The following is a 24,948-nucleotide window of genomic DNA, read 5'->3' as shown; positions in this document are numbered from 1 at the left end:
GTAAGGGCAGAGATGTCAGTCGAGGCGGAAGTACAGAGGCAAAGAAGTTGTTGAAAGACAGGTGAGGTATGAGCGGCGGCAACTTGAAATTAGCGGAGGTTGAGGCCTGGCGGATATCGAGAAGAGAGGATATACTGAAGGGCGAGTTCCCATCTCCGGAGTTCGGATAGGTTGGTGTTGGTGGGAAGTATCCAGATAACTCGGACGGTGTAACACTGTGCCAAGATGTGCTGGCCGTGCATCAAGGCATGTTTAGTCACAGGGTGATCCTCATTACCAACAAACACTGTCTGCCTGTGGCCATTCATGCGAATGGACAGTTTGTTGCTGGTCATTCCCACATAGAAAGCATCACAGTGCAGGCAGGTCAGTTGGTAAATCACGTGGGTGCTTTCACATGTGGCTCTCCCTTTGATCGTGTACACCTTCCGGGTTACAGGACTGGAGTAGGTGGTGGTGGGAGGGTGCATAGGACAGGTTTTACACCGGGGGCAGTTGCAAGGGTAGGAGCCAGAGGGTAGGGGAGGTGGTTTGGGGATTTCATAGGGATGAACCAAGAGGTTACGAAGGTTAGGTGGACGGCGGAAAGACACTCTTGGTGGAGTGGGGAGGATTTCATGAAGGATGGATCTCATTTCGGGGCAGTTCTACTATTACGTGTAAGAATGGTCTAGATTGTATTACAAGCAGACTGAATCTACAGACTGGTTTATCTTGACAAGTAACAAAACTTCAGAAGTCTTAAGAAGCTTAATGAATTTCCCATTTAAGTTAAATTCTGTAAAACTCAATTACAGCTGTTGTGTGGTATTATGAGGAAATAATAAACAAAGTTCTTGAAGAAATTGGAAAAATAGTGGTCAGCTGAAGGTGTTAATGGTTGTGCAAATCAAAATTGAGAGAGTGAATGGCTTTCTCCAAAATACATCTACAGGATGTTCATAGGTAAACTTCCAGAGAAAGAGAATCACTGCTCAGAATATCGTCAAATTTGATCAGCATATTATTGATGCAGGGGGAATTTCCATGGAACAAAGAAACAGTTAATGAAAATTTTACCAATAGATGACTCTAGTGTCTTAATTTATATGGAGTCAGCAACAAATGTGACACATGAATCCCAATACAACAGCTAGGGTTTGAGTTGCACATTAAACCATCTGTGCTGTTCAAAGTACATGACTTTGTACCACATCAGATGGGAAAATTGGTTTTTCATTTTCCTGGAGCCAAAAACCATATAAAAAGCGACATGACATCAGTTTCTAATCGTCGTTAGACTATTTTCTGCCAAAAGCTAAAACAAGAAACAGAACAGCATATTCCACGAGAGACTGGTGCATGTCATGGGTCATGATCAGAATGTGTTGCTCATTGTGTGCCTCCAGTTCAGCTACATTCATAATTGGAGCACTGAACACAACATCTTTCAGATAACCTCACAGCCAGAAGTCACACTGATTAAGATCAGATGATGTGGATGGCCAGGCTGCAGGGAAATGGCAGCTCATAATTTCAGTGTTTTGGAAATGCCTCTGCAGCAGTCATTTCTCTAGCTGAATAATGTGTGGAGCTGTACCATCTTGGATAAAAATAATCCTACCACAGTGACAGGGCAGATAAAAGAACCCACAGGAATCATTACCTTGGGGGGGGGGGGGGGGGGGGAGATATGGCCTTATGATAGACGGTGCTGTCAACAGGCACTACAGTGTCATCTTTGCAGAATGAAGTGGTACCAGTTGATGAGTGTACAGATTTTCTGTCACCTGTATTCTTTGTATTGACATGTCCTTGGATATGGAAATGGGCTTTGTCTGTTTGTCTGTATTCAGTATGTTCCATGGCCATTCATTGTCCATATCCATGCGAGGAAGGAATGCCAGAGTGAATTTTTGTATTGCTGGCCGGTCATTGGGAAGCAACTCCTGAACCTAAACATATGTGATTAATTCCCTATGCAATGCTTGTTTACCCACCACTGTTCAACTACTCCTGCACAGCTGTGTCATCATCTGCAATAGATATCAGATCAACCGATTTCCTTCCTCTGCCACACTGCACTTCAAAATAACCTATGTTTTCGATTTTTGTGGTCATTTATTCTAGATCCTAAGTACACATCGGACCAGTTCCTTTTTTTGTACCTTTGGGTGTCTGGAACTTCTACAGAGCTACTGACACTCAATCATCATCCCTGTAAAAGAAGCTTACCATCAGCGCACAATGCTTCATGGAGGCTATCATATTCGACAGCTTGGACGCAAACTGAAGAATAACTATGTACCACATGCTTGTTGTTTTTCATATTCTGATAGAATGCCATCTATTTTCTTTTTTAAATTTTTTTTCCTGTCAACAATAATATGCTGTTCTAATTTGGAAAAGGTCATTTAAGACTGGAGAAAATTGTTAGCCCAAGAAGAAACAAATGAAGAGCGGTTCAGTCTTGGTCCTATGAAAAATGGGTGTACATTTACTGCTTATCCTTTGTGGATGATCCGACCATTTTTGTTAACATCATAGTCAGTAGTCAACAAGATCAATAGGATGTCAGAAATTGCTGAAAAAGTTGGACTCCAGACCTCTCTTCAAAACACCAAATATATGACAAACATCTGTGATGGACCTGAATGTATGATCACCAATTTGGGAAAAATCGGACGAGTTAAAAATTTGTTATCTAAGTGAAGTCATCCAGGAGAATTGATTAGGAGAAGAAGCAATTAATGTCAGGGTGAGGAAGTTACACCAGGCGTACCAGCTGACAAAGAATACCTGTAACAAAAAGCCCTGAGTATAGGGGCCAAGTTCAAACATTATACTACAATCGTAGAACGTGAGGGCTTATATGCATCTGAAACTTTGACCATGAGTGGACGAGGTCAAAATGAGCGGCTGGAAAAGTGAGAGTGTAGGATATTAAGGAAAATACTAAGTAATAGATGGGTTGATGGACAATAGCAAATGAGGACTTGTACAGCAGGACAGAACCTATTACAGCATCCATTAAGAAGAGACGATTGTTATTTTACAGTCATCTCAAGAAGATGGACGGTGCTCGACTAACAATAAGAATATGGAGTTTCATCCAATCTAAGAAAACAAGACTGAGATGGTTCGAAGAATGTGATAAAGATCTTAGGCAGATTGGCATCTCAGAGCGAGAAATTCCCGACAGGAACAAATTTAGAAGATTGGTGAACAACTGTGAAGGTTATAAATTGTCATCAATGTCCAAAAGACGGAGAGGACCTGGATGACTCAAAAGGTGCAGGCAGGAAGTCAAATCTGAAACAAGAACAAGACCTAGACCCTAAAATGAAATTGGTTGTTACCACACAGTCCATAGACGCTCAACTCGATAAAGAAAAAAAATCATTCTATGCAGTGATTCCCTTTCTACAGCATTTTGAAACTAGAACTTTAATTATAGGCTCCAGATACATTAAGTTTGACATTAAAGTCGGTAATTTTACGCAATCACATTATACTGGTTTCATGCCACTTAAATGGCCATCCATATATACCAAATTCATTACAGTTCTAAAAGTACCGAAAATCTTGTTACTTTTGGGAACTATGGCCAAGCAACTCTTGAGCCAGCTACAAGATGAACACATCTGCCAGCATGTGTTAATTGCTCCAATGAACATCCAGATTGGAATAGTGTGTGTCCAGCCTATACAGAAGTTTGCACCAGTTGTGAAATAGTCCATAGTTACTTAGCCTGAAAAGGTTTAAAAACTATTTCAAAAAGTGACTGACTGACTGCATTTTAAATGAACATTATGACATTAATGTTGTGTATACTGATGAATCCAAACAGGTGGACACACATGGCTGTTTCAAATTTTTCCCTGACCACGTCATATGAATTATCGGATTGTTCGTGTGGAACTTCAACAAGTGATTATGTCTATTTAACATGACTTTAAATAGGTGTAGGTGAGACGTGAACACCATCAGTTTTTGGTGCTTGTCGAGTACTGATTATATTTTGACTGAGAGAGTATGAATTGAAAAATAGCTTCTTTGTGTGGCTCACTTTCATTCCAATGACATTGACGTAAAATGTAAACATGGTGTTTCAGTTGCAGTACTCCACTGTTTAAGCCCTGTTTTGCACCATATCAGTATTTTATCATTATACAAAGAAAATATTATTTCTAATTTCTAACATTGCATTGCTTGATCATGTTTTTATTCTGAGGGTTTCGCAGGAAAGTAAGCTGCTTAAAATTACTCATGAGTTTGGTCATTCATAGTAAAAGCTTGATGCTAAATATGCAGTAGTTCGAAAGTATTTTACTCCTTTTATTAAACAAGAATTGGTAAGAAAAACTTTAATGAAATGTCTAGGCTTCAGTCAGTTCCCATAGGTACACTTGTAAGTTCTACTATGATAATGTAGCACGTGGGAGATATTAAAATTTTTTCCACTTTGTATTGCAGTAGACTCTGCTGACTGTCTTAAGTGTTGCCTGAGTTTTTTCAGTGTTATACATGTAGTTTATTCATCATTCAACAAATTTATCTTTCAGAGTGGAGGATCTCCACAGTCGTCACGACTTAGTTCACCTGCAGCAGACTCCCCTATTAATTCTCGACATTCGTCCACTCTTTTGCCGCATGAGGCAAGTGAAAATGGTGAAATTGACTACAAAAAGGTAATAAATCATTTAAACTTTGAAATTTAAGAAAAGAGTAGTTTCAGATCTTAAGATAGCAGTACATTGAAATCTAATTATAAAGTAGGTTCTTCCAATTCCTATTAGAGTGTAATGGAACTAAGGATGAAACCACTTGAACTCGTCAAACACTTAATAAGTGAAGCTATACATCGCAAAATAGAAATTAAAGTGTGTAAAATACATTTTGTAGCTACTACTACATATCCCTTTCATATCATAAACTTGTTGGTTGTGGTTTGAAATGGCAAATGTTGTGTGTTTACAGCTCTATGAAGCCTTACTGTTGGAGAATGAAAGGATAAAAGAGAAATTACAGAAGACTGAGGAGGCTTTGAATGAAGCCAGGGTGCAGATTTCAAGCAGTTCTATACCTGTAAGTAAATGTCATTATGAAATAGTTTATTTTGAGGATTACCTTGTTTCAGTGTGTTTCTTTCTTAGTCACTGCTTTTATTTTCCATCATTTGCAGCCACCAAAGAATTCACTATCGGAGATGGAGAAACGTGAAAGGAGAGCAATGGAAAGGAAACTCTCGGAAATGGAAGAAGAACTGAAAGTACGTATAGGTCCTAATGCCCTCTTCATATCTATTATATTACAAATTGCATACTTTTTAAATTATTTTCCCTGATTTTACCATGTTAATGTTATTATATTTTATGTTCCTGTTAGTGTATGATTGAAAGGACTGTTACAAAACTACATTATAAAATAAGTGGAGAAAATACTTTATGTAACAGCAGGAATTAAAACAAATGTTATTTTACACCCTCTTCTGTTCCATTGTGAACTATAATGGATATTGAAAGAAGAACAGAAATGTATAACCAACCCTTCAGAAATAAGAGCTATTTATTAACAAAACACGACTTTAATATAGGAACAAGAAAGAAATTTGAAATTAGACACATTTATTTGGAACATTTTAAGTTATGCTAATAAAGGGTTAGCTCTTGGAACCAAGGAAAGAAAAACATTAGATTGGTTAATTTTGTACAGAAAGAGAAAAAAAACTAGGTTAATTGGGCACCTAACTCAACTTAAATTTCCATAAAAACATCCTAGAAGGAAGAATCTGGCGATAAAATGAAGAAGTAGGTCCAGAACTTCTGTATTACTACTCCCCCCCCCCCCCCCCCCCCAACCCCACCCTGGGGGCTCACGGTTCTTTTGTGAGTTCATGCGTGGCGCACACAGGGCCCCAAGCTATTGAAGCTCATTTTTCATTACCTAGCTGCATTTCCTTCTCCTGCCCCCTTCCCTTCCCCTCTCTTGGTGTTCTGACTTGTGTCAATCTGGCTATTCCCCTGGTTTCCTGTATGGGTTGTAACTTTGTTCCTTTTGCCTGTTTTTTCACCCGTTCGGCATTTTGGTCCCCACTTGAGGTTTGACCTCCACTTCAAAGTTTCCTGTTTTTAGTGTGAGCCATGAACTCCCTCCCTAGCATCTAAGATGTGGATTCCTCTTCCCTCGCCCTTCCCCAGTCTAGCCCCTTCCACCACACTAGGTCACCAGCACATGTAGCCAGTCCGTGTGGTGGGCCTGTTATGTACCCATATGGTTGAGCCCCCTGAAAACACAGGGATCTGAGCTGTTCTCTCCCCATGTATGCCAAAGAGTGGTTGCTTGTCTTCTTGGAGCATTGTAACTCCGGGCAATGGCTGCTGTGCCAGACGGCCCTTGCTGTGGCTGGGAGGCGCCCATGGGGAGAGCCCCTGGTTGGAGTGGGTGGTGTCAGGGTGGATGCTTGGTGCATGAAGTGTGTCAAGCTGCAAAAGTCTGACTGTTCTCACATGGCCATCTTTTCGAATGGCGAGGGATCCTTAAATGCTGCCTCTTATGATCTGGCATCCTTCCCTTCCCTGGCACCCCATGGGAGAAGGGTCAGGTTAACCGTCTTGGGCTGAAACCCTTTCGCCATTACCTCTTCATTACTAGGATGGATGGGGACACTTTCACTGCACAAAGCTATTGTTTCTCATCAAAAATATCAAGGACAAGGTTGGTGAAGTGGAGTATATTAGTAAGATGCGGTCAGGCTCCCTTTTGATCAAAGCTTCTGCCACCCAATCCGCAGCTCTTCATGCCTGTGATTGTCTTGGCAACATGCCAGTGTCTATCACTTCTCACCCATCTCTGAATATGGTCTAGGGCATCATTTTTCATAGGACCTCATCCTGCAAACTGATTATGAACTTTGGGCTAATCTGGAGCAGCGTGATGTCCCATTTTGTTCGACGTGTGCATAAGTGTCACAAAGACAACTGCACTGCTACTGTTGCCTTCATTCTGACTTTTTAGGTGGATACCCTCCCAGAGAAGGTCAAGGTTACATGCTACAGATTTGATGTGAAGTCGCACATCCTTTCACCTATGTGGTGCTTTCGGTGTTTGCGTTTTGGGCATACGTCTTCCCGCTGTGTGGCGGACCTTTTGTATGGTGACTGTGGCCATCTAGCCCATGAGAGAAACCCTTGTGTTCTGCCACGTGTGTGTGTCAACTGTGCTGACCGCTACTGTCTTCTCTCGCCAGATTGCCCGACTTACAAGAGAGAGAGAAGATACGAGACAAGAATACAAGTCCTTGGATCGCCTGTCTTACACTGAGGCTTGCCAAAAGTATGAATGACTCCATCTGGTGTCACTATCTTCAACTTTTGCCTCTCCTCCTCCTCCTCCTCCTCCTCCTCCTCCTCCCCCCCCCCCCCCCCCCTCATCCTTACCCCAGCCCTGTCCCGCTCTCCCCTCCGCCTCCCCTGCAGTTCCCACGACCTCCCCTCCCCGGCCGAAGAAGTGCCCCCCTTCTTCGGTATCTGCCGGTGATCGGGCTCCCTCCCAGGAACCCTCTACCCAGCGTCTCGCAGGCCAGAAGACACTCACCACCACTTGGCCACAAGGCAAACCATCTGTGCACCTGCTGTCTCTCGGTCCCCGATCTTGCAGACGCCTGTACTACCCTTGTGTCCTGCCCTCCTCCACTTCAGAAAGAGAAGGAAGAAGAAACACATATCCAATGACAAGGCGCCCCGGAGGTGCCAACTCCCCTCTCGCAACATGAGTCTTGCATCTTATTTATGGATGCCACCCTATCCTTGTTGGTGAAAACTACTGACAAAGTGATCTGACCACCTCCTTGGCTCTTTCGTGGATATCTTAGACTCACACCACACGATCTGTCAGGGGAACTGCAATGGACACTATCGTCACACTACCGGAAATGCATAGTCTTGTCTCCTCTTATTCTGCATTCTCTCTTGCTCTCCAAGAAATGCATTTCTATGATGACCACTGTCCAACTTTCCTCGGTTATTGGGCGTTCTGTCCCAACCGTGCTGGCCCTGGGATAGTATCTGGTGGGGTCTGCACTTTGGCTCACTCCGACGTCCTTAGTGACCGAATCCACATACGTACTACCTTGGAAGTGACACCGATTAGAGTACAAACGACTCCAGCAATCACACTTTGCAATGTCTACCTCCCTCCAGGTTGGCAACTTCCTTATGTTGCCCTATGTATCTTAATCCAGCAACTCCCACCCCCGTTTCTCCTCCTTGGGAATTTCATCCTGCACCATGTTGAGCCCTGTAATGCACCTTTCACTGAATGGGAATTGGTGCAGGCTCTTAGCTCGTCACAGGGCCAGATTCCATTCACAATCAGATGATTCAACATTTGGACATTCCCTAGAGGCAACAGCTCCTCAGGTTCTTCAGTCATATATGGCTCACGGGTGTTTTTCCATCACAATGGCGAGACAGTATAGTTATCCCCGCCCTTAAGCCCAGGAAAAACCCAACGTCTCTAGACAGCTACCACCCCATTAGCCTTCCGAATGTGCTTTGTAAACTGCTCGAAAGCACCCCCTTAGCCTTACAAATATGCTTTGTAAACTGCTCTAATGGATGGTCAACTCCAGGTTATGTTGGGTACTTGAATTTCTGGGCCTTTTGTCATTGTATCAGTGTGGCTTCCGGGCAGGTCGATCTCCAACTGACCATTTACTCAGGTTGGAATCAGCTATCTGACTGGCTTTTGCTGAACACTGGCACCTTGTCGCAGTTTTCTTTGACCTACATAAGGCATATGACATGGCTTGGCACCATCACATTTTAGCTACCCTCCATGACTGGGGCTTCCGTGATCCTCTTCAGATTTTTATCAACGAGTTATCATCTTACCATGTCTTCTGGGTTCTACGTGGCACTTTACTCAACACTCCTAAGATTCAGGAGAATGGTATCCCACAGGGTTCTGTGCTAAGTGTCACACTCTACCTCATTGCCATTAATGGGTTTTTGACCTCTGTTTGACAGATTTTTTGCATTTGGTGCAGCTCCCACTTCGTGGCGTCTGCAAAGCGCCAGCTCCAATGTGCCATCCGACGGGCCAGTGTGTGGGCCATCGCCCGTGGCTTCCAGTTTTCCCCCTCCAAAATGTGAGTTAAGCATTTTTGTCGTCAACCCACAGTGCACCCTGACTCAGAATTTTATTTAGGCAACCAGCCCCTCGATGTTGTAGCACGGTGGAAGCTTAATGCTCTCTGCCTCCTAGCCAACACGTCATGGGGTGCAGACCGTTCCGCTCTTCTCCATCTTTACTGTGCTCTGGTCGTGTCCAGACTCGATTATGGTCGTCAGGTTTATGGTTCAGCCACTCCTTCCACTTTGAAATACCTTGGCAGTGTCCATCATTGTGCGGTGCGTCTGGCTATTGGTGCCTTTCACACTAGTCCTGTTGATAGTCTCCTCACAGAAGCCGGGATTTCCCCTCTACACATCCAATGGAGCAAATTCCTTGTTTCTTACGTAGTCACCATTCGCCAATTCCCTGACCAACCTGTGTACCCTGTGCTCTTCGCCAGTGAGGGTTGTCTCCCTCCTAATACTCGCCCATGGGTGGGATTGCCGGTTGGCATGCGTCTCGCTACCCTCTGCTGGGATCTCCATCTGCACTCACTGAAATGCATCCCTTGTGTTTCCTCCCATAACCCCCCTCCCCCAGATAGTGCCTATACCGCAGATTAGGACCGATCTCTACTAGGGTCCTAATGTCTCTGTTGCTCCTATGGTTTACCGCCGGCTTTTATGTGCCAACCTTGCAGAGTTCGAGGGTGCCACCATCGTTTACACTGATGTTTCTAATACTACCGATAAGGTGGGATACGCTTTCACATCTCCTACTGGCTTCGAGCACCATTTGTTGCCAGGATCATGTAGTGTATCTACAGCAAAGCCGCTAGCCATTTACAGGGCCCTCCTCCTCGATTCTCAGGCCTCCCTCCATAATGTTTTAATTTGTTCCGATTCCGTGAGTTATCTGCAGGCTGTCAATGCTACTCTCGCCACTCCTTGGTCTCTGCCATCCGTGACCTTTTCTCTGCCCTTGAGCGTGCCGCCTGGTGCAGTCGTCTTTTTCTGGGTCCCAAGTCATGTGGGAATCACAGGGAATGAATTTGCTGACCGGAGAAGTGAATACTTACGCCATTTCCTTTCACAATTCCAGCTGCAGATATGTGGATCCATGTCAAATCTCTGTTTGCCCGACAGTGGAATGCCGTCTGGAGCGCTACTGCTCACTGTAATAAACTCCACACAATCGAGGAGTCTACGGCAGTTTTGTGGCACTTCTTCCGCCCCTCTCAGGAGGAGTCCACTGTTTTATGCCGTTTACGCGTTGACCGTACCCGACTCGCCCAATGTTTCCTCCTGCATAATGACTCGCCCCCACAAAGTGGTTGTGGTGCCAGACTGATGATATCTCACATACTGGTGGCACGTCCTCTTCTTTCGACCTTTCGTGCTAAGTATAGTCTTCCTACTTTCTTAAATTTGATATTAGCATATGATCCACGAATGGTAGGCCCGGTCCTCGCTTTCCTTTGTGAAAGTTGTTTTTATTTCCAGATATAAGGTGTTCCTTTAGCCTTGGAGCAGGGGCGGGTTGGTTGTGGTTGGGACTCCTTTTGCAGTCTTCAGTCTGTGACCCCGTTACTGCTCCCCCCTTTTTTTCCAGCTTTCGATTTATTCTCACCTTTTATGCTTTTTCTGTGTGTGTTTTATAATTTGTCTCCTGTGACTGAATCTGTTAACTTTTGGCAGACCCTCTTTCTTATGTAACCCACTTTGGAATCACGAGACTGATGACCTTGCCATTTGGTCCCACACTCTCTCAATTAATCAATCAGCTGTATTACAAAGTGCTAAATAGTTGACGGAGCTACAACCGAATTGTAAAGGTGGCATGGAACAGAGAAGGATGCCTGTGTCAACAAGGCTTTCTCTTCAGTGCGTGGTGGTGGTGGTTGTTCTTACTGTGGGTGGTTGCCACCTTCTCATTTGGTCCCACGTAATCAACATCTTTTCATATGTAATGAGAGAATTTACAGTTATGAAAACCCTTTGTTAGGTTGCAACTATGTTTCATAACGCCGTTGCTTAGGCCCCCTTTTATGCAGTTTTAACATAACAAAGGATATTCAGTTGTTGTTATCCATAAGACTAGAAAATGCTAGGACTTCAATAGAGGAAATTTGGGGGGGGGGGGGGGTAGTTTTTTTATTCTTTTGTGTCTGCATGAGAATAACTGTGATGAAATAAGTGTTGATTTTCAGAAATATTTTTAAATTAATGAATCAATATACTGTACACAGGTGCACTAGAACTACACATTCTTTTTTATTATGAACAGCCTTGTGCAGCATTTCTAATGCATTTCAGAACTTTGAATGCCAAACTGGTTTATTGCACTACAGCAGTGAGTAACAGATTCGGTGAAATTCCCACTCGGTCTCACATCATTTTCAGCCATCCACAGATCATACCTCATATTGTGTTGCATATATATAATTGATTTTAAAGGATCAATGTAAATATGCCTAGTTTATTGTTTTCAAATGGCTACATGTATGCCTCTTCATATTGTTTCCTAATTACCTAAGAAGTAAGGCATGTGTAATACAATGAATAATTTGTATTCGAACAAGTAAACATTGTCTGAGAGGCAATAGCAAATAACCACTTAAATAATTTAAATTTCAAAAAAAAAAATTTTCATTAGAATATTGTTGACGCAACACCATTTAGCTTTGCTTGAATCAGTGCCAGAATACATGAGATTTGAAATTATTTCAGGTCAGTGTTGTTTAAGTTGATCATTGCTTTCTGTTTTTGCACATTCATTTATTCTATTGGAGTGAAATTTCAAAAATATTCGACATAGGTCTCTTTGGTAAGAAATAAAACTGTAGTTATTTGCAGGCTATGTTTGACAAGTAATGTGGATTGATGAACCCAAAAAGAGATATCAACGAGCTTATTTGGATTTAAATTGTGTAACGTGGACAAAACTGAACATAGTGAAATTCAGTTTACAGTGATAAAAGCTTTCACATCTGTAACTAAGTTTTTATATAGACTGCTGCCATAAATGAAAGTTATTTAATTTACACCACCTTTCTTCTCTGCATTACACACACACACACACACACACACACACACACACACACACACACACACACAGAGAGAGAGAGAAAGAGAGAGAGAGAGAGAGAGAGAGAGAGAGATATGGGTTGATACTCTCATGGTAAAATACTAGAGTTTGTCTTAGGAACAGTACATAAAGTTCACAAGGTTTGCCCAAAAGCATGTTTTTTAGGCCAAGGTTGTTCTTGAACAAAGTTATGACTAGATTATTTGTATACACATACAAACATTCTGTTAGGACCAGTACCAAGTTTCTTTTGTGAGTTAGCATTCAGTCATGTAGTTAGTAGAAAGAGAAGAAATGGAATGAGTACCTTCAGTTGTAATAACTATGAGAAACACTTCCATATCTCAGTTTCAAGAGGTTTTGAAGCTGAAAATTCCACCACCTCCCCTCCATTTCTCACCAGTAATACCTCACCCCTAACTATAACACACATTAGTTGTCAGTTAAACATCGAAGGCAAGGGAGAGTAATATCATAGCTGTAGGTGACAGTGTAAAGGTGACATCCCGTTTCAAATCAAAATTGTTTTCATGTTCAATGCCTGTACCTGAATATCTTTCAGTATTACACCTTTAATGTAATGACGAGTTACTGCTACCATCCACACTGTTTTGTCCAAATTTTCCCTGTTTTGCATTCACATATGTGGAGTTATTTACAGAAAATATAAATTAGGGTTGCTCTTTAAGGCATATTATTTTATTCTTTGAGTTAAAGGAACTTTCCTTTGACAAGCTGGCATGTAGGGACGCGTGCCGCAATGATCACTCACTCAGTTGTGCAGGTAATGGTTGGGGCATAAATAAAACTTTAGAGTGTGCGAATGAGTTAAACTCGTCACCAACTGCAGGCCCTTTATATCTCCGCACTATTAACTGCCAATATGAACCGTGCCACAAAATTTAATCCTGACATTTATTCACATCTTCAATCTTGATATAATGTTTGAATAATCACGATATATATCACCTTGCTGAACTTTACACACACCTAACTTCTACCTGAATCAATATGGAGTCATCAGTATTTCATTCCTTCATAAGATAATGGGTAACTAACAGAAAACTGGCAGCAGAGTGAACAAGAAGCAATGTGTATGAAAGATCACTACTGCGCAAAGGATAGAACTCTGGTGAACAGAAAACTTTTCCCTCGTAACCCAACATGATATAGTATATCTTTATAGACGTCTGTTGGTGATCTGTAAAATGTGCTTCCACATAGAATTTCTGTCTCTTTCTACAAACATGTCTGCAGTTTTAGATTTCATACTTACTTCTGTGTGTTAGTGACTTATCTTGGTAAGTAGATTTAGCTTATAGACACTTTTCAAATAAAATAAGCAAATACTGATGTTCATAAAATTTCATTGAAACTTTTGTATATCACTTTATTAAGCCATTCCCCCCCCCCCCCCCCCAGCCCCCCCCTCTCCCTTTTTTCTTTTTATGTTCTTTGGCATTTTTAATTGGTCGTGGCAGCAGCATGGATTTTTTAATATTATTATGCAAAGTTTTGTATAGTTTCTTCTGTCCCTGAACTGTGGGTGTGTAGCTTCTAGTCAAATCTTCCTCCAGTTTAGTTACGCATAACTCGGTTACATAACTACAAACTTTTAATTTCTGTTTCTCTCTGTTATATTTTTTCTTGGCTGCACAAATTTTATGAACAGCTTTTTTTTTTTTTTTTTTTTTTTTTTTTTTTTTTTTTTTCCCCCCCCCCCCCCCCCCCACAGACCATGCGAGATCAAAAATTTTGATTTTTGTGTGTTATGCTGTACAGGCCCAAACACATTTTTGAGAAAACCTTCCATTTTGTCCATATTATAACAGTCTGTATGCCATAGGCTACATATTTTTAACATAAAAGACGGAAATATTTTCATTACCCACAATGTGTATAGTGATAAAAACCATTCATATTCCCAACACCATAAGTGTAAAGGGTAATTGATTTCTGGATGTGTTTCACATTTCTACTTTTTCAGCAATTACAAAAGCTCAAAGCTGAAAACGAAAGATTGAAAGCAGAAAACCGGGCTTTGACTCGGGTGGTGTCGAAACTCACCAATTCTGCCAATGCTACAAAATAGGTAATAAGGAATACTTAACAGTGACATTATTGCGTATTCAACTCAGCTGTGCGCATGTGCTGTGTCGTTCATCCGCTCGTTAGATTTTTTAAGGCCCTGTGTGATTAACAAATGCCACTGCAGGTAGAAAGAAGTGTTTGTAATTCCTTGTGTTGCATTACAGTGGTTCTCAAAGTAAATGGTGTGGCCATGTACATGATGTTTCACATAATACCTATTTAATACTGATTAGTAAAATATGAAGGGTATATTCATAACTCTCCCTTCTCTGTTTATTTTATTAGATTTCATCTAATTTAGGTGAGAAACTGAAACACAACTTAATAACTGCAGCTGGAAGGTAATCTCAGGAGTAAGCACAAATAAGTGCCAAAAAATTAAATGGAATAAACTATTCGGATGCTTTAGAACACTGTTCTGGAGCAGTGAGTTCAAGTGATAACAGAAAAGACTCTGATGGCTCAACAACTTTATCATTTTGTTTAGTTTGTGGAACATTGGTCTAGTTCATTCATATCCCACACTTTCACAAGCTATTTTTTTAAAACAGATTAACACAGAGGTTGCTTTACTGTATCTGCTTGACATTAATTTCTGTAGACTCTGTGCAGATTTTGTATGGACAGTTTAATTTGATGTCTGTCTTTTTTTTTTTTTTTTTTCTCTTGCTTATAGACTTAAATGTTTTAACATCAGTGTCCTGTTGCTGAGCATTTGTCTGAAAAGAAAAATTTTTACTTTATTTGCAACTTTAATTATATTGTAGATATGTGTTTTGTGGAATATAAAATTTTTGTATGTAGTATAAATAAAGTACTGCTGTAACAAATCCATAGACGAGACAGTATCTGAACTGTTGGTGTCCTAATTACAAATATAATACCGTATACTATGGTGGATCAATAAGTACCTTAGCAGAGTTTAGTTAGTTAGTTTTTTATAATAGGAGCTTAATAAGTAACTCAAAACAAATTGCAAAGAAGAAAGCTACATTTCTTAGCCATTATTAAGAGGAAATAAAGTGTATAATCTCCTCATTTATGTAACTTATTTCTCTCTGATGGATGAAGCATCAATATTATGGCCTTCTCACAAAGAAATGAAACGACTTTGTAGGCATTTTTAGTGGCTTGCAACATTTTTAATAGTCACTTGTTTAACGAAGTTCATCAACAAAACATCTTGAATGACAGATGTGGTTATTACCGTTGTTTGCTTTACAGGAGAATCATTGTATTTCAGCTCTGAAGATGGCTTCTCTAATTTGTATGTAGTGGTACTCCCAGACTCAGTGTTGACCTTTTGGACATAATAGATTCTTTTTACAGTATCCATATCCATTTGTCATGCACAAATTGTACACAGCACCTTAAGAACGATTTCACTACTTCACCAGTGTTTGTGGATGGAACTACAGTTTATGAATTACTTGCTCACTGGCTGTGATGTGTAGTGGTTTTACAAGTCACCCAAATTGCAGGAAGAATATAAAGTTCATATGTCCTTCAGGGTACCTGCATCAACTGAAGGCACTGTATTCTATATGGTCACAACCATATGAGACGAGCATTTGTGAAAGAGGAGTGCTTCTTGGTTGCAAACAATGATTTGGACTATTCAAAAGTGGACAGTAATAACATTATATCCTTTACTGCCTTCACTCTGTAGTTCACATACCAACCACAAAATCTATACCTGAGAGAACACATACTTCTTTGAAGTTTCCAGAAATTACAACAACCAATGCACACCCATAATGTATAAAAGTTTTACAACTTTCCTTGTTCAAAATTCAAACTATATGCTTGTAAAATCTCAACATGATAGCATCAGAAGTGTTGCAGAAATGATTATATGCATTACTTAGTGATCCACCGATGAAGTAGTTATCAACACAGTCAAAAATTCTTTCTTGTCAACAAGGTATTTAAAGGAATTGTAGATTTCATTTACTAGAATATTTTGTGCCTGATACAGGTTTGTGGAACTTTGGAAAAAAATGTTAGTAGTTCAGAATATATTTTGATCATCTCACATTGTATTTGCATCATTTTGCTCCCTTGAAGACTATAACATGGATTTCAATCCACATTATTTTGTAATTAGTGTTACTGCAATATGCTGCCTTCACAGTATAGCAGAATCTGTGATGTGTTGCCTTACTTTGTAATATTGTAGCATGTTTGTCACACACCTTCTGTTGCTTTGAGAAACATCATCATTAACACATTAATGTTTTTAATGGTAATAAGAATCTGTGAGCCAACAAAACAAGATTTTTTTTTGTAAATAATCAGTTTCTTTGTTTAGAAATTTCTGGTTCACGTTGAAGTTAACTGACATGAGTTCAGATTGTGAAATGACAACTTGGTTGTAGTATATTGGTCATCAGATATCTTGAGAACCACTGGACATCACCCCTTTGAGCACTATTTTGTCTGTTCACTTGTTTAATATTCTTATGCTAACATTTTTTTAATTAAAGGGATGCTGTGTAGATAAAAACTACTCATATTGCCACCACAGAAAATAGGTTAACTCTGTAAGCAGTAGGTATTTCTGTTCTCATACTTTGTGTATATTTATTAGCAAGTGAATGCCCCAAAATGAATGGGAAGATTAAATGTGCATTTGTTGCTGGCCGAAAATCCAAAATTTTCCACACACACACACACACACACACACACACACACACACACACACACACACACACACACACACACACACACACAGGTTGCCAATTTGCCAGTTGATGGGTGTGTTGTCTTTCAGCATCAATCAAACTAATTCATCATCATCCCTGCTGAGCAGACCAGCGGGACGTAAGTTCGTTAAAGACCTTTGTAGAAGTTGTAAATACGAATCCATTTCACATTAGTCATTTTTCTTTACGAAAAAGTAAAATGAATTTGAGTTTTGTGTACACCACATTTTTTCACTGACAGGTTTTCATGCCAGTGATACATGAAAAGGCTAGATGATGAGTAAGTGTGATACCCACTTTTTACAATTAAACAAAGTAATGTAGTTTCTAAAGAATGGTTTAATTGTTATAATAAGCAGTAAAATCAAACTTCACATGTCTTAATCCACATACTTAAAAACTTTTTTCAGCAGTATAAGAATTGTTTCTATCAGTACACTATTTACTGTACACAATAAGGCTTTTGACACTCATGGTGTACAGAAATACTACCTTTTTCTCATTTGAACAGTATTCTACATCAACAATCCTTAAATCATTAGTTTGGCTGCTCACTTCGGACCAACCAGTGATCCTTCCCATAGTATCTCATCGCAGTGTGGACCTTTAATTTAGTAGATCTGTTGATTTTCCTGAAAGTCCTGTTACGAAAAAGTATTTGGTGACTTGTATCCCTTGTTAAATTCAGAAGGAGGATATTAGGCTGAGTGAGCATTCTGTAAAGTCGCCATGCATTTGCAACTGATGCTTTGAGGGCCTAGTTAAAGAAACGCTACCACCACTTTTTTGACCCTATCTTCACACGATATGTAGCTGTATAATGGCTATGTGCATCTATGTGGTTCCCATGTGTCTACTACAATCAGCAATGCACGGAGGTCTGGCTGCTCCAACAGACTGTTTTACTTTCAGCATGACTACAGATGTAATTGTATGTAGAATGCGAACCAAACAATAGCTGTATTTCAATAAGTTGTTCTTCATTTTTCCTTAGGCTACCAGTTTCAGCACTTCACTACCCAAACTGTGAATGAGTGTACTACAAAGCTTCTGCAATACAACAGGAGCCATAAAATAAATCTGAATCTTCCTCCTTCAGTTGTCCTTTGGGGTACTCACTTCAGAAACAAAGAAAAAATTTATCACAGAATCCAGATTTATTTGATGGCTCTGGCTGTTTTGCACTAAGGTTTGTGGACATCTGTTCACGCAGAGTGCGTAGGGGTTCAAGGGTGGCACGAGTGAAGTGCCAAAATTGGTAGCTTAAAGAAAAATCAATACGAACTGACTGAAATTCAGTTGTTCTATGCTGTTTTTCTGCATATAGTTTGATCAGCCACTATCCTGAGTCCTTGAGAAATTCACTATGAACTAGATGTAATAAGTTGCAGTTGACACACATTTGTTGTCATTCCATCTGACAAACATATCATCTGTAACTGTTTCCTCATCTCTCTCTCTCTCTCTCTCTCTCTCTCTCTCTCTCTCTCTCTCTCGTCTCAAGCTTCGTCTACATCACAAGTGGATACTATCCATTCTGTTCTCTCTCATTGTACCTTTATCTCCTACATCCCTGCTTGAAAGTTCCTGTATTAATGGAAGAGCAGTAAAGACATTATTGAAAAATAAATTACAGCCTTCTATGATACTTGCTCTTTTTCTAGTAATCCCATGATGGCATTGTAGCCTTTCCCACTGTTTACCAGCAAAGGACTTGGAAGAGCAGTTGAATGGAATGGACAGTGTCTTGAAAGGAGGATATAAGATGAACATCAACAAAAGCAAAATGAGGATAATGGAATGTAGTCATATTAAATTGGGTGATGCTGAGGGAATTAGATTAGGAAATGAGACACTTAAAGTAGGAAAGGAGTTTTGCTATTTGGGGAGCAAAATAACTGATGATGGTCGAAGTAGAGAGGATATAAAATGTAGACTGGCAATAGCAAGGAAAGCATTTCTGAAGAAGAGAAATTTGTTGACATCAAGTATAGATTTATGTGTCAGGAAGTCGTTTCTGAAAGTATTTGTATGGAGTGTAGACATGTATGGAAGTGAATGTGGGTGATAAATAGTTTAGACAAGAAGAGAATAGAAGCTTTGGAAATGCGGTGCTACAGAAGAATGCTGAAGATTAGATGGGTAGATCACATAACTAATGAGGAGGTATTGGATAGGATTGGGGAGAAGAGAAGTTTGTGACACAACTTGACTAGAAGAAGGGATTGATTGGTAGGACATGTTCTGAGGCATCAAGGGATCACCAGTTCAGTATTGGAGGGCAGCGTGGAGGGTAAAAATCGTAGAGGGAGACCAAGAGATGAATACACCAAGCAGATTCAGAAGGATGTAGGTTGCAGTAGGTACTGGGAGATGAAGAAGCTTGCACAGGATAGAGTAGCATGGAGAGCTGCATCAAACCAGTCTCAGGACTGAAGACCACAACAACAACTAGCAAGATATCAGTGTGTAGCATACACCAATCACTGTAACACAGATACCATAATTTAAAGTTGAAATACATGGCTTTTCTCTTACGAATTGCTTACACCAGTGTCTAAGGAATTAAGTCTTATCAGTTGACAAATTTTAGGCACATCAAGGATTTCATTGATTCTTTGATCATGTCGAAAAGTTGACGAAACTTGTGAAAGGGGTCTTAATTTATTTGTGTTGTCAACCAGATACGGTCTTATCACAGTACCACTGAAAGTTTGTCGCCTCTGGCATTGGATATCAACTCATTGTCATATCTTGTGACATTCTCCAGTATTCGTGATGATGTGATGTGATACAGGAAGACTGGTAAAACCAGGTATGCTTTCTCTTGTCAGCATGCCACCAGAGAGGTTTTTCTGAGATGCATTTACTATCGACTGTGATAAGCTCTACTAATTCCATTGAGAATATCAGAGGGGGGGGGGGGGGATAATAATAATAATAATCTGATTCAAGTTTTCTCATTTTCATTAGTTGAGTCTGCAGACTTTGGATGGTAAGTGACATGTGAAGGAATATTACTGCCAACACTGTTTTCACTTTCTTTTCTTGTTTGAGAAAGCAAGAGGTTTAGATTTCAGTTTTGTTTCATGATCACTCTTAAAACTGCTTTCAGTTCACCTTCCTTTCTTTCTTCTCTAGACCTGTAGCACTGTCAGTTGTTACGGTTTGTTGTTGCTTGTCATCCAGGTGAAGGGCTCTTTGCTGTGCTGATATTAGGCTGCTGTGTCATTTCAAGTATGCTAGCTACATTTTTGCCATTCACTTGAATGCCATCTGCATTCATTTGAATGCCGCACATCTCAGGTGCATCACCTGAAATTTCTACTCTTAGTAGACCACGTTCAAAATTCACCTTGATGCTGTAGTAGTCTTCTTGCGAGATGTACAGTTTTTCCTTCTGCTTTTTTGTTTGGTATATCAGAATCAACATCAGTTTCTGCTTCTGCAGATTTAGCAGAAGGATACATGACAACATCCACAGTGTTATCATCATCTTCGCCGTCACTTGTTCTCAGTGCATCAATAATTTCATTGACTGATATACGTCTAGAAATAACAATACTGCTCAGTTGCTAAAATCTGCCTTCTTACAATGAGACTGTTTGTATACCAATAGCGGGAAAACCTGTCAGGCATAATCAGCAATAAAGCAAAGTACAACAGTGAATGGGAATTTGTACAAACTTCCCCAAATATCGAAATATAATGTTTAATTATTACACAACACATACTATGATTTCACTTTATATTAGTTAAGTGACTGACAACTCACCCTACATGACATGTCATGAAGCTAAAGACGTAACACCATTGCAGTGAAAGGCTACAACAAAAATGACTTGTTGTTCATTTAGTTAATTCTTTACATGCTTAGCAGAAGTGTGAGAGATTTTTATAGCTATAATAAACTGAAATTGCGGTGTTCAGCGTCAGCTCACTGTCAAATAAAAATGCACTGTGTATAGAAACAGAATGAACCTTGTAATCATCCCATTCATTTTTGAGAAGGGGGTGGATCAATTTGGAATATAAATCGTGACATTGATTTGCAGCACATTTATTGCATGAAAATGCTTGTTTCTAAGATATTTTAGTGTCTCAGTTGTCTCCTCATCCATAAGGGGGATTGTTATATTTCATGTTCTTAGCGCTTGTTGCATGTGTCACGTGTTCTTGTAATTTAATTGCATCATTTTTAGGTTCTCTAGTGACCCTTGCACATTAAAAGACATATCAAGACGATAAATTCTGTTATGTGAGATGCAAATATGGTGGTTATTAATTTCATTTTATGGAAGTACAGAGTCTGGTTTAACAGCTTAATCTATTGTGCATGGATATTGTTATTTGTTGTGTTGATGGTCTTGTTTTGGTACTATTTTTACTTGAGAGCAATGTTATAAATTAGAAAACTACATAGGTTTCTAGTTTGTTGAAGAGATGATCAGAATCAAACCATAACTTATTTCATTCCATTGTTGGCTCTCTGGTACAGCAACCAGTTACAATATTTTTATTTTTTTTTAGTAAAAGTAGTCTTGAGTGCAAAATTGTTTTTATTAATACCAATTACGTGTTTCATCCTTGTGAGGGATTGTCAAATTACGTAAAAATTTAGCAGAAATAACATCATTCAATTGCCACAACAGGACATAAAAAAAAAATCTTGTGCATAAGGCATATCAAAAGCCTTACTAGAACCAAAAAGAATATATTGTAAGCCCAGATCCAAATCAGCATGGTTTACACAGTGTAGAAACACTGTATATGCTGCAAATAGAGAGCATTCCCATGAAACAGGTGTGCTAAGCAGTACAGGAAGAGCTACTAACTGTAGTGCTTAGCAAATCTGTTTCACCGGAATGCTCTACTGATCCGGATCTGGTCTTAGCATATACTCTTTTCGGTTCCAGTAAGACTTTCGACAAGGAGATGCCTTATCCACATGATTTTTATTTTATGTGCAGTTGTGGTAGTTGATTAATGAAGTTCCTCCTGCTACATTTTTACATGATCTGACGCTACTTTAGAGGGACAAAGTGCATAATTGATGTTAACAAAAACAATTTTGCAACTGTTACTGTCTTTATGCAAAGAAATGTAAATTGATGTGCAAGATGTTAATAATCACTATTTTTTACTCACACTGCATATCTCTGTCAGCCGTTGGATGATAAACATTGTCACTTTTTAATCTGTGTGGTGCCAGTGATAACCCAGGTACATACAGTAAACTTAAAGCTAGAACATTGACTCATAAATGTAATTACCTGTCGCATTTAAAGCAGCCAAAAGTAATTAGTTTTGAAATTGATAAAAGTGGTACCACATTTTAAAGTATCTAACACAAGTTGGAACTAGTAACCTAGTTCACAAACTGACATCTGACATTCATTTTCTATTTTCAAAATATAACTAGTTTCCAACTTATCCCTTCTCAGGTCAGTGGGTAATATGGAGGATGTGGTAACAACTACATGGAAAAATAATTTTCTGCTTGCGTTCCACCATTTCCCCACTTCCAATTGATTGTTTCATCAGCTGCTTCACTAATAATACAATGATTGATTTTTGTGTTGTGTGTGTGCGTGAGTGAGGGGGAGGGGGGGGTAGGGGGAGAGGTAAATTTTTTTTTAAGATTCTCCTTGTGTAAACTATACAAATGTTTGTAATGTTCTAAAATAAATGTGTGGAGTCTTATAATGTTTTTTACAATTTTAAAAATAGGTAGTACCCACACACTTCTGGTCATGCCGTAGCTGATAAATTATTCAGATATGAAATAATGAAAACAGAAGTATCAATAATGGTACATTTAAAGTACTCGAACTCATAATATCACACACACACACACACACACACACACACACACACACACACACACACACACACACACACACACACACACACAGACAGAGAGAGAGAGAGAGAGAGAGAGAGAGAGAGAGAGAGAGAGAGAGAGAGAGAGAGAGAGGGAGGTGCATGCATGCACATGCATGTGCAGTTATCTACTTTATAGTGTTAATTTCAAAATAATCTACCATTTTCTCCTGTTTGCAGCTATTGGAGCAGTTCAGGAGTGAAAATCAGAAACTGAAAGATGAGAATGGTGCCTTGATTAGGGTGATCAGTAAGTTATCAAAGTGATTGATCAGTTGAAACAGAAGCTCACAAGCTGTGTTGGAAATGAATAATTTATTAAAGCTAGTGGAATATGCAGCATTTCTCTGTTATGTAGGATGTATTTATTTCAGAAAAACTATACATTCAGTGATTTAAGGGATTCTTTGTAGTTATTTAGGAACTAGATTTGTTTTCCTCACCTCATCTGTAATTCATTTCTTAATTTATTATTCATTTTGCAGTATTATAACTAAAGTATTTTGCACTGAATTACTCAGATATAAAGTTAATGCTTTGCTTTGAAATAGAGAAGAAACTTTATCAAAGTTTTGTGAAGCTGAAAGTGGAGGATTGAGCTCAATTTCGTAATTTTGATAAAATTTTTGAGCTCACTCTCCGGCCATGTGTATGTGTGGAAGTTTATCAACAAGAAGGAACATAAAAATAGTTTAAATGTTCAAAATGCAGATGTATTGTAAACATTGTATGTGTAATTGCTGTCTTAAAAAAAGTTACGTTTTAAAATATACTTCAGTTTGTTCACACATTTTAATTACCTTTTACAAAAATGGCTTAATGAGAGAGTCCTCCAAAATTTATGTTGTATATACGTGCATCTTTATGAAAACCTGTTGGGTGTTTTATATGCATATAAAGTTGCCAACTGCTGTATTGTTTTAAGTTTGAAACATCTTTTTTTTTTCTAGTCCTCGTTATATCAGTGAATGTCAAGTGTAAATTAATTTTGTAATGTAAATTGTTTTACAATTTCCCTATTTAAAGCATATCATGTGTAGGTCATTAAAACATGTTAAGATGTATCATTTTCTATTGATGTTTACTAATATTGTTGTGATGTTGTTGCATCCATGATATTTAATTACCAAGTCTTCAGAAGGAAACTTGTAATTCAGGCTTTGTCTGCTGTTTGCTAAGTTGAATTTTATAGTTCATTTTATTCATGGATTGTATATTTGTATTAAAATTTAGTAAATAATTTTATTGGTATGTTATGCATGAATGTTTCAGTTACCTTGGTGCTAAATCCATTACAGGTTTTTACACAGTTCTGTTATTACCACAGAACGATGAGCTATCAGCAAATAACTGTGAAAATGTTTTAGATACCTGTGTTGAATGTCTATTCGTCTGATAACAACAGATACTTAAGTAGACAATGAAGTCTCCTATTTTCGTCTGGTCTGTTAAATTAGTCCGATGGAGGTCTCAGCACGTGACAAATGGGTGGAACAACCTTTTCATATTCTGTTGAATCTGTTATCAGAATAATTTTATGCACTGGAAAATTTCTGCCATTGTCTGTGTAAAAGTGCCTTGTTTGCTTGTAATATTTGAAATGAAATGTACATTTTTATAGTAAAACATCACTAGAACTTCTAAATAAAACACTTCTTTATGTTTACATAAAGGAATTGATTTCAACTTAATCTTCATGTTTTGCTTAGAACAATCAAATGTAAGCTAAGATTGCCAGCTTAGTAGCTATCTGCGCTCCTTTGTAGTCTTATTTTAATTTTCTTGTTCTCAAAACATTTGTGTGTGTCAGCTATATCAGACGAGACTAATTTGTTTTACACTAGAAGCTGGGCTCTTTAACATTTCACAGCATAAACAACAACAAAGGCAGGAGGGGTGGGGGGACAGTGAATTCATGTTTTTCATACCCGGTATGCTTGTGGATTACAATTCTGGTGACATTTTGAATCTTGAACCCAAGCAGTAATGATGTATTTTTAAAAATATTTAAATGAGAGTTAGGGAGAGAGGTCATCATTGTCAGGGTTTTTGCATATACATTGAGAAGCTGGAAGGGTCAAGAGAA

General features: G+C 39.1%; 1 protein-coding gene across 24 annotated transcripts in view; it reads left to right on the top strand.

Moving 5' to 3' along the window:
* LOC126268007 (protein phosphatase 1 regulatory subunit 12C) overlaps positions 1–24,553 on the top strand; it is a 319,893-nt gene extending 295,340 nt beyond the window's left edge. For 12 of the 24 annotated variants that reach the window (XM_049973393.1, XM_049973416.1, XM_049973410.1 and 9 more), the window contains 5 exons: positions 4,545–4,670; positions 4,960–5,067; positions 5,165–5,251; positions 14,171–14,275; positions 23,043–23,129. In XM_049973393.1, the coding sequence (XP_049829350.1) occupies positions 4,545–4,670; positions 4,960–5,067; positions 5,165–5,251; positions 14,171–14,275 (426 nt within the window). In that variant the 3' untranslated portion in view covers positions 23,043–23,129. Of the gene's footprint in view, positions 1–4,544; positions 4,671–4,959; positions 5,068–5,164; positions 5,252–14,170; positions 14,276–23,042 lie in introns of all 24 variants that reach the window. The other 12 variants (XM_049973411.1, XM_049973403.1, XM_049973415.1 and 9 more) reach the window with 1 other exon arrangement.
* Positions 24,554–24,948: the final 395 nt, after the last annotated feature.

Source organism: Schistocerca gregaria, chromosome 4, assembly GCF_023897955.1.
Source record: "Schistocerca gregaria isolate iqSchGreg1 chromosome 4, iqSchGreg1.2, whole genome shotgun sequence".
Lineage (NCBI taxonomy): Eukaryota > Metazoa > Arthropoda > Insecta > Orthoptera > Acrididae > Schistocerca > Schistocerca gregaria.
Note: the sequence above shows the minus strand (reverse complement) of the source record. Positions and strands in the feature narration are given on the sequence as shown.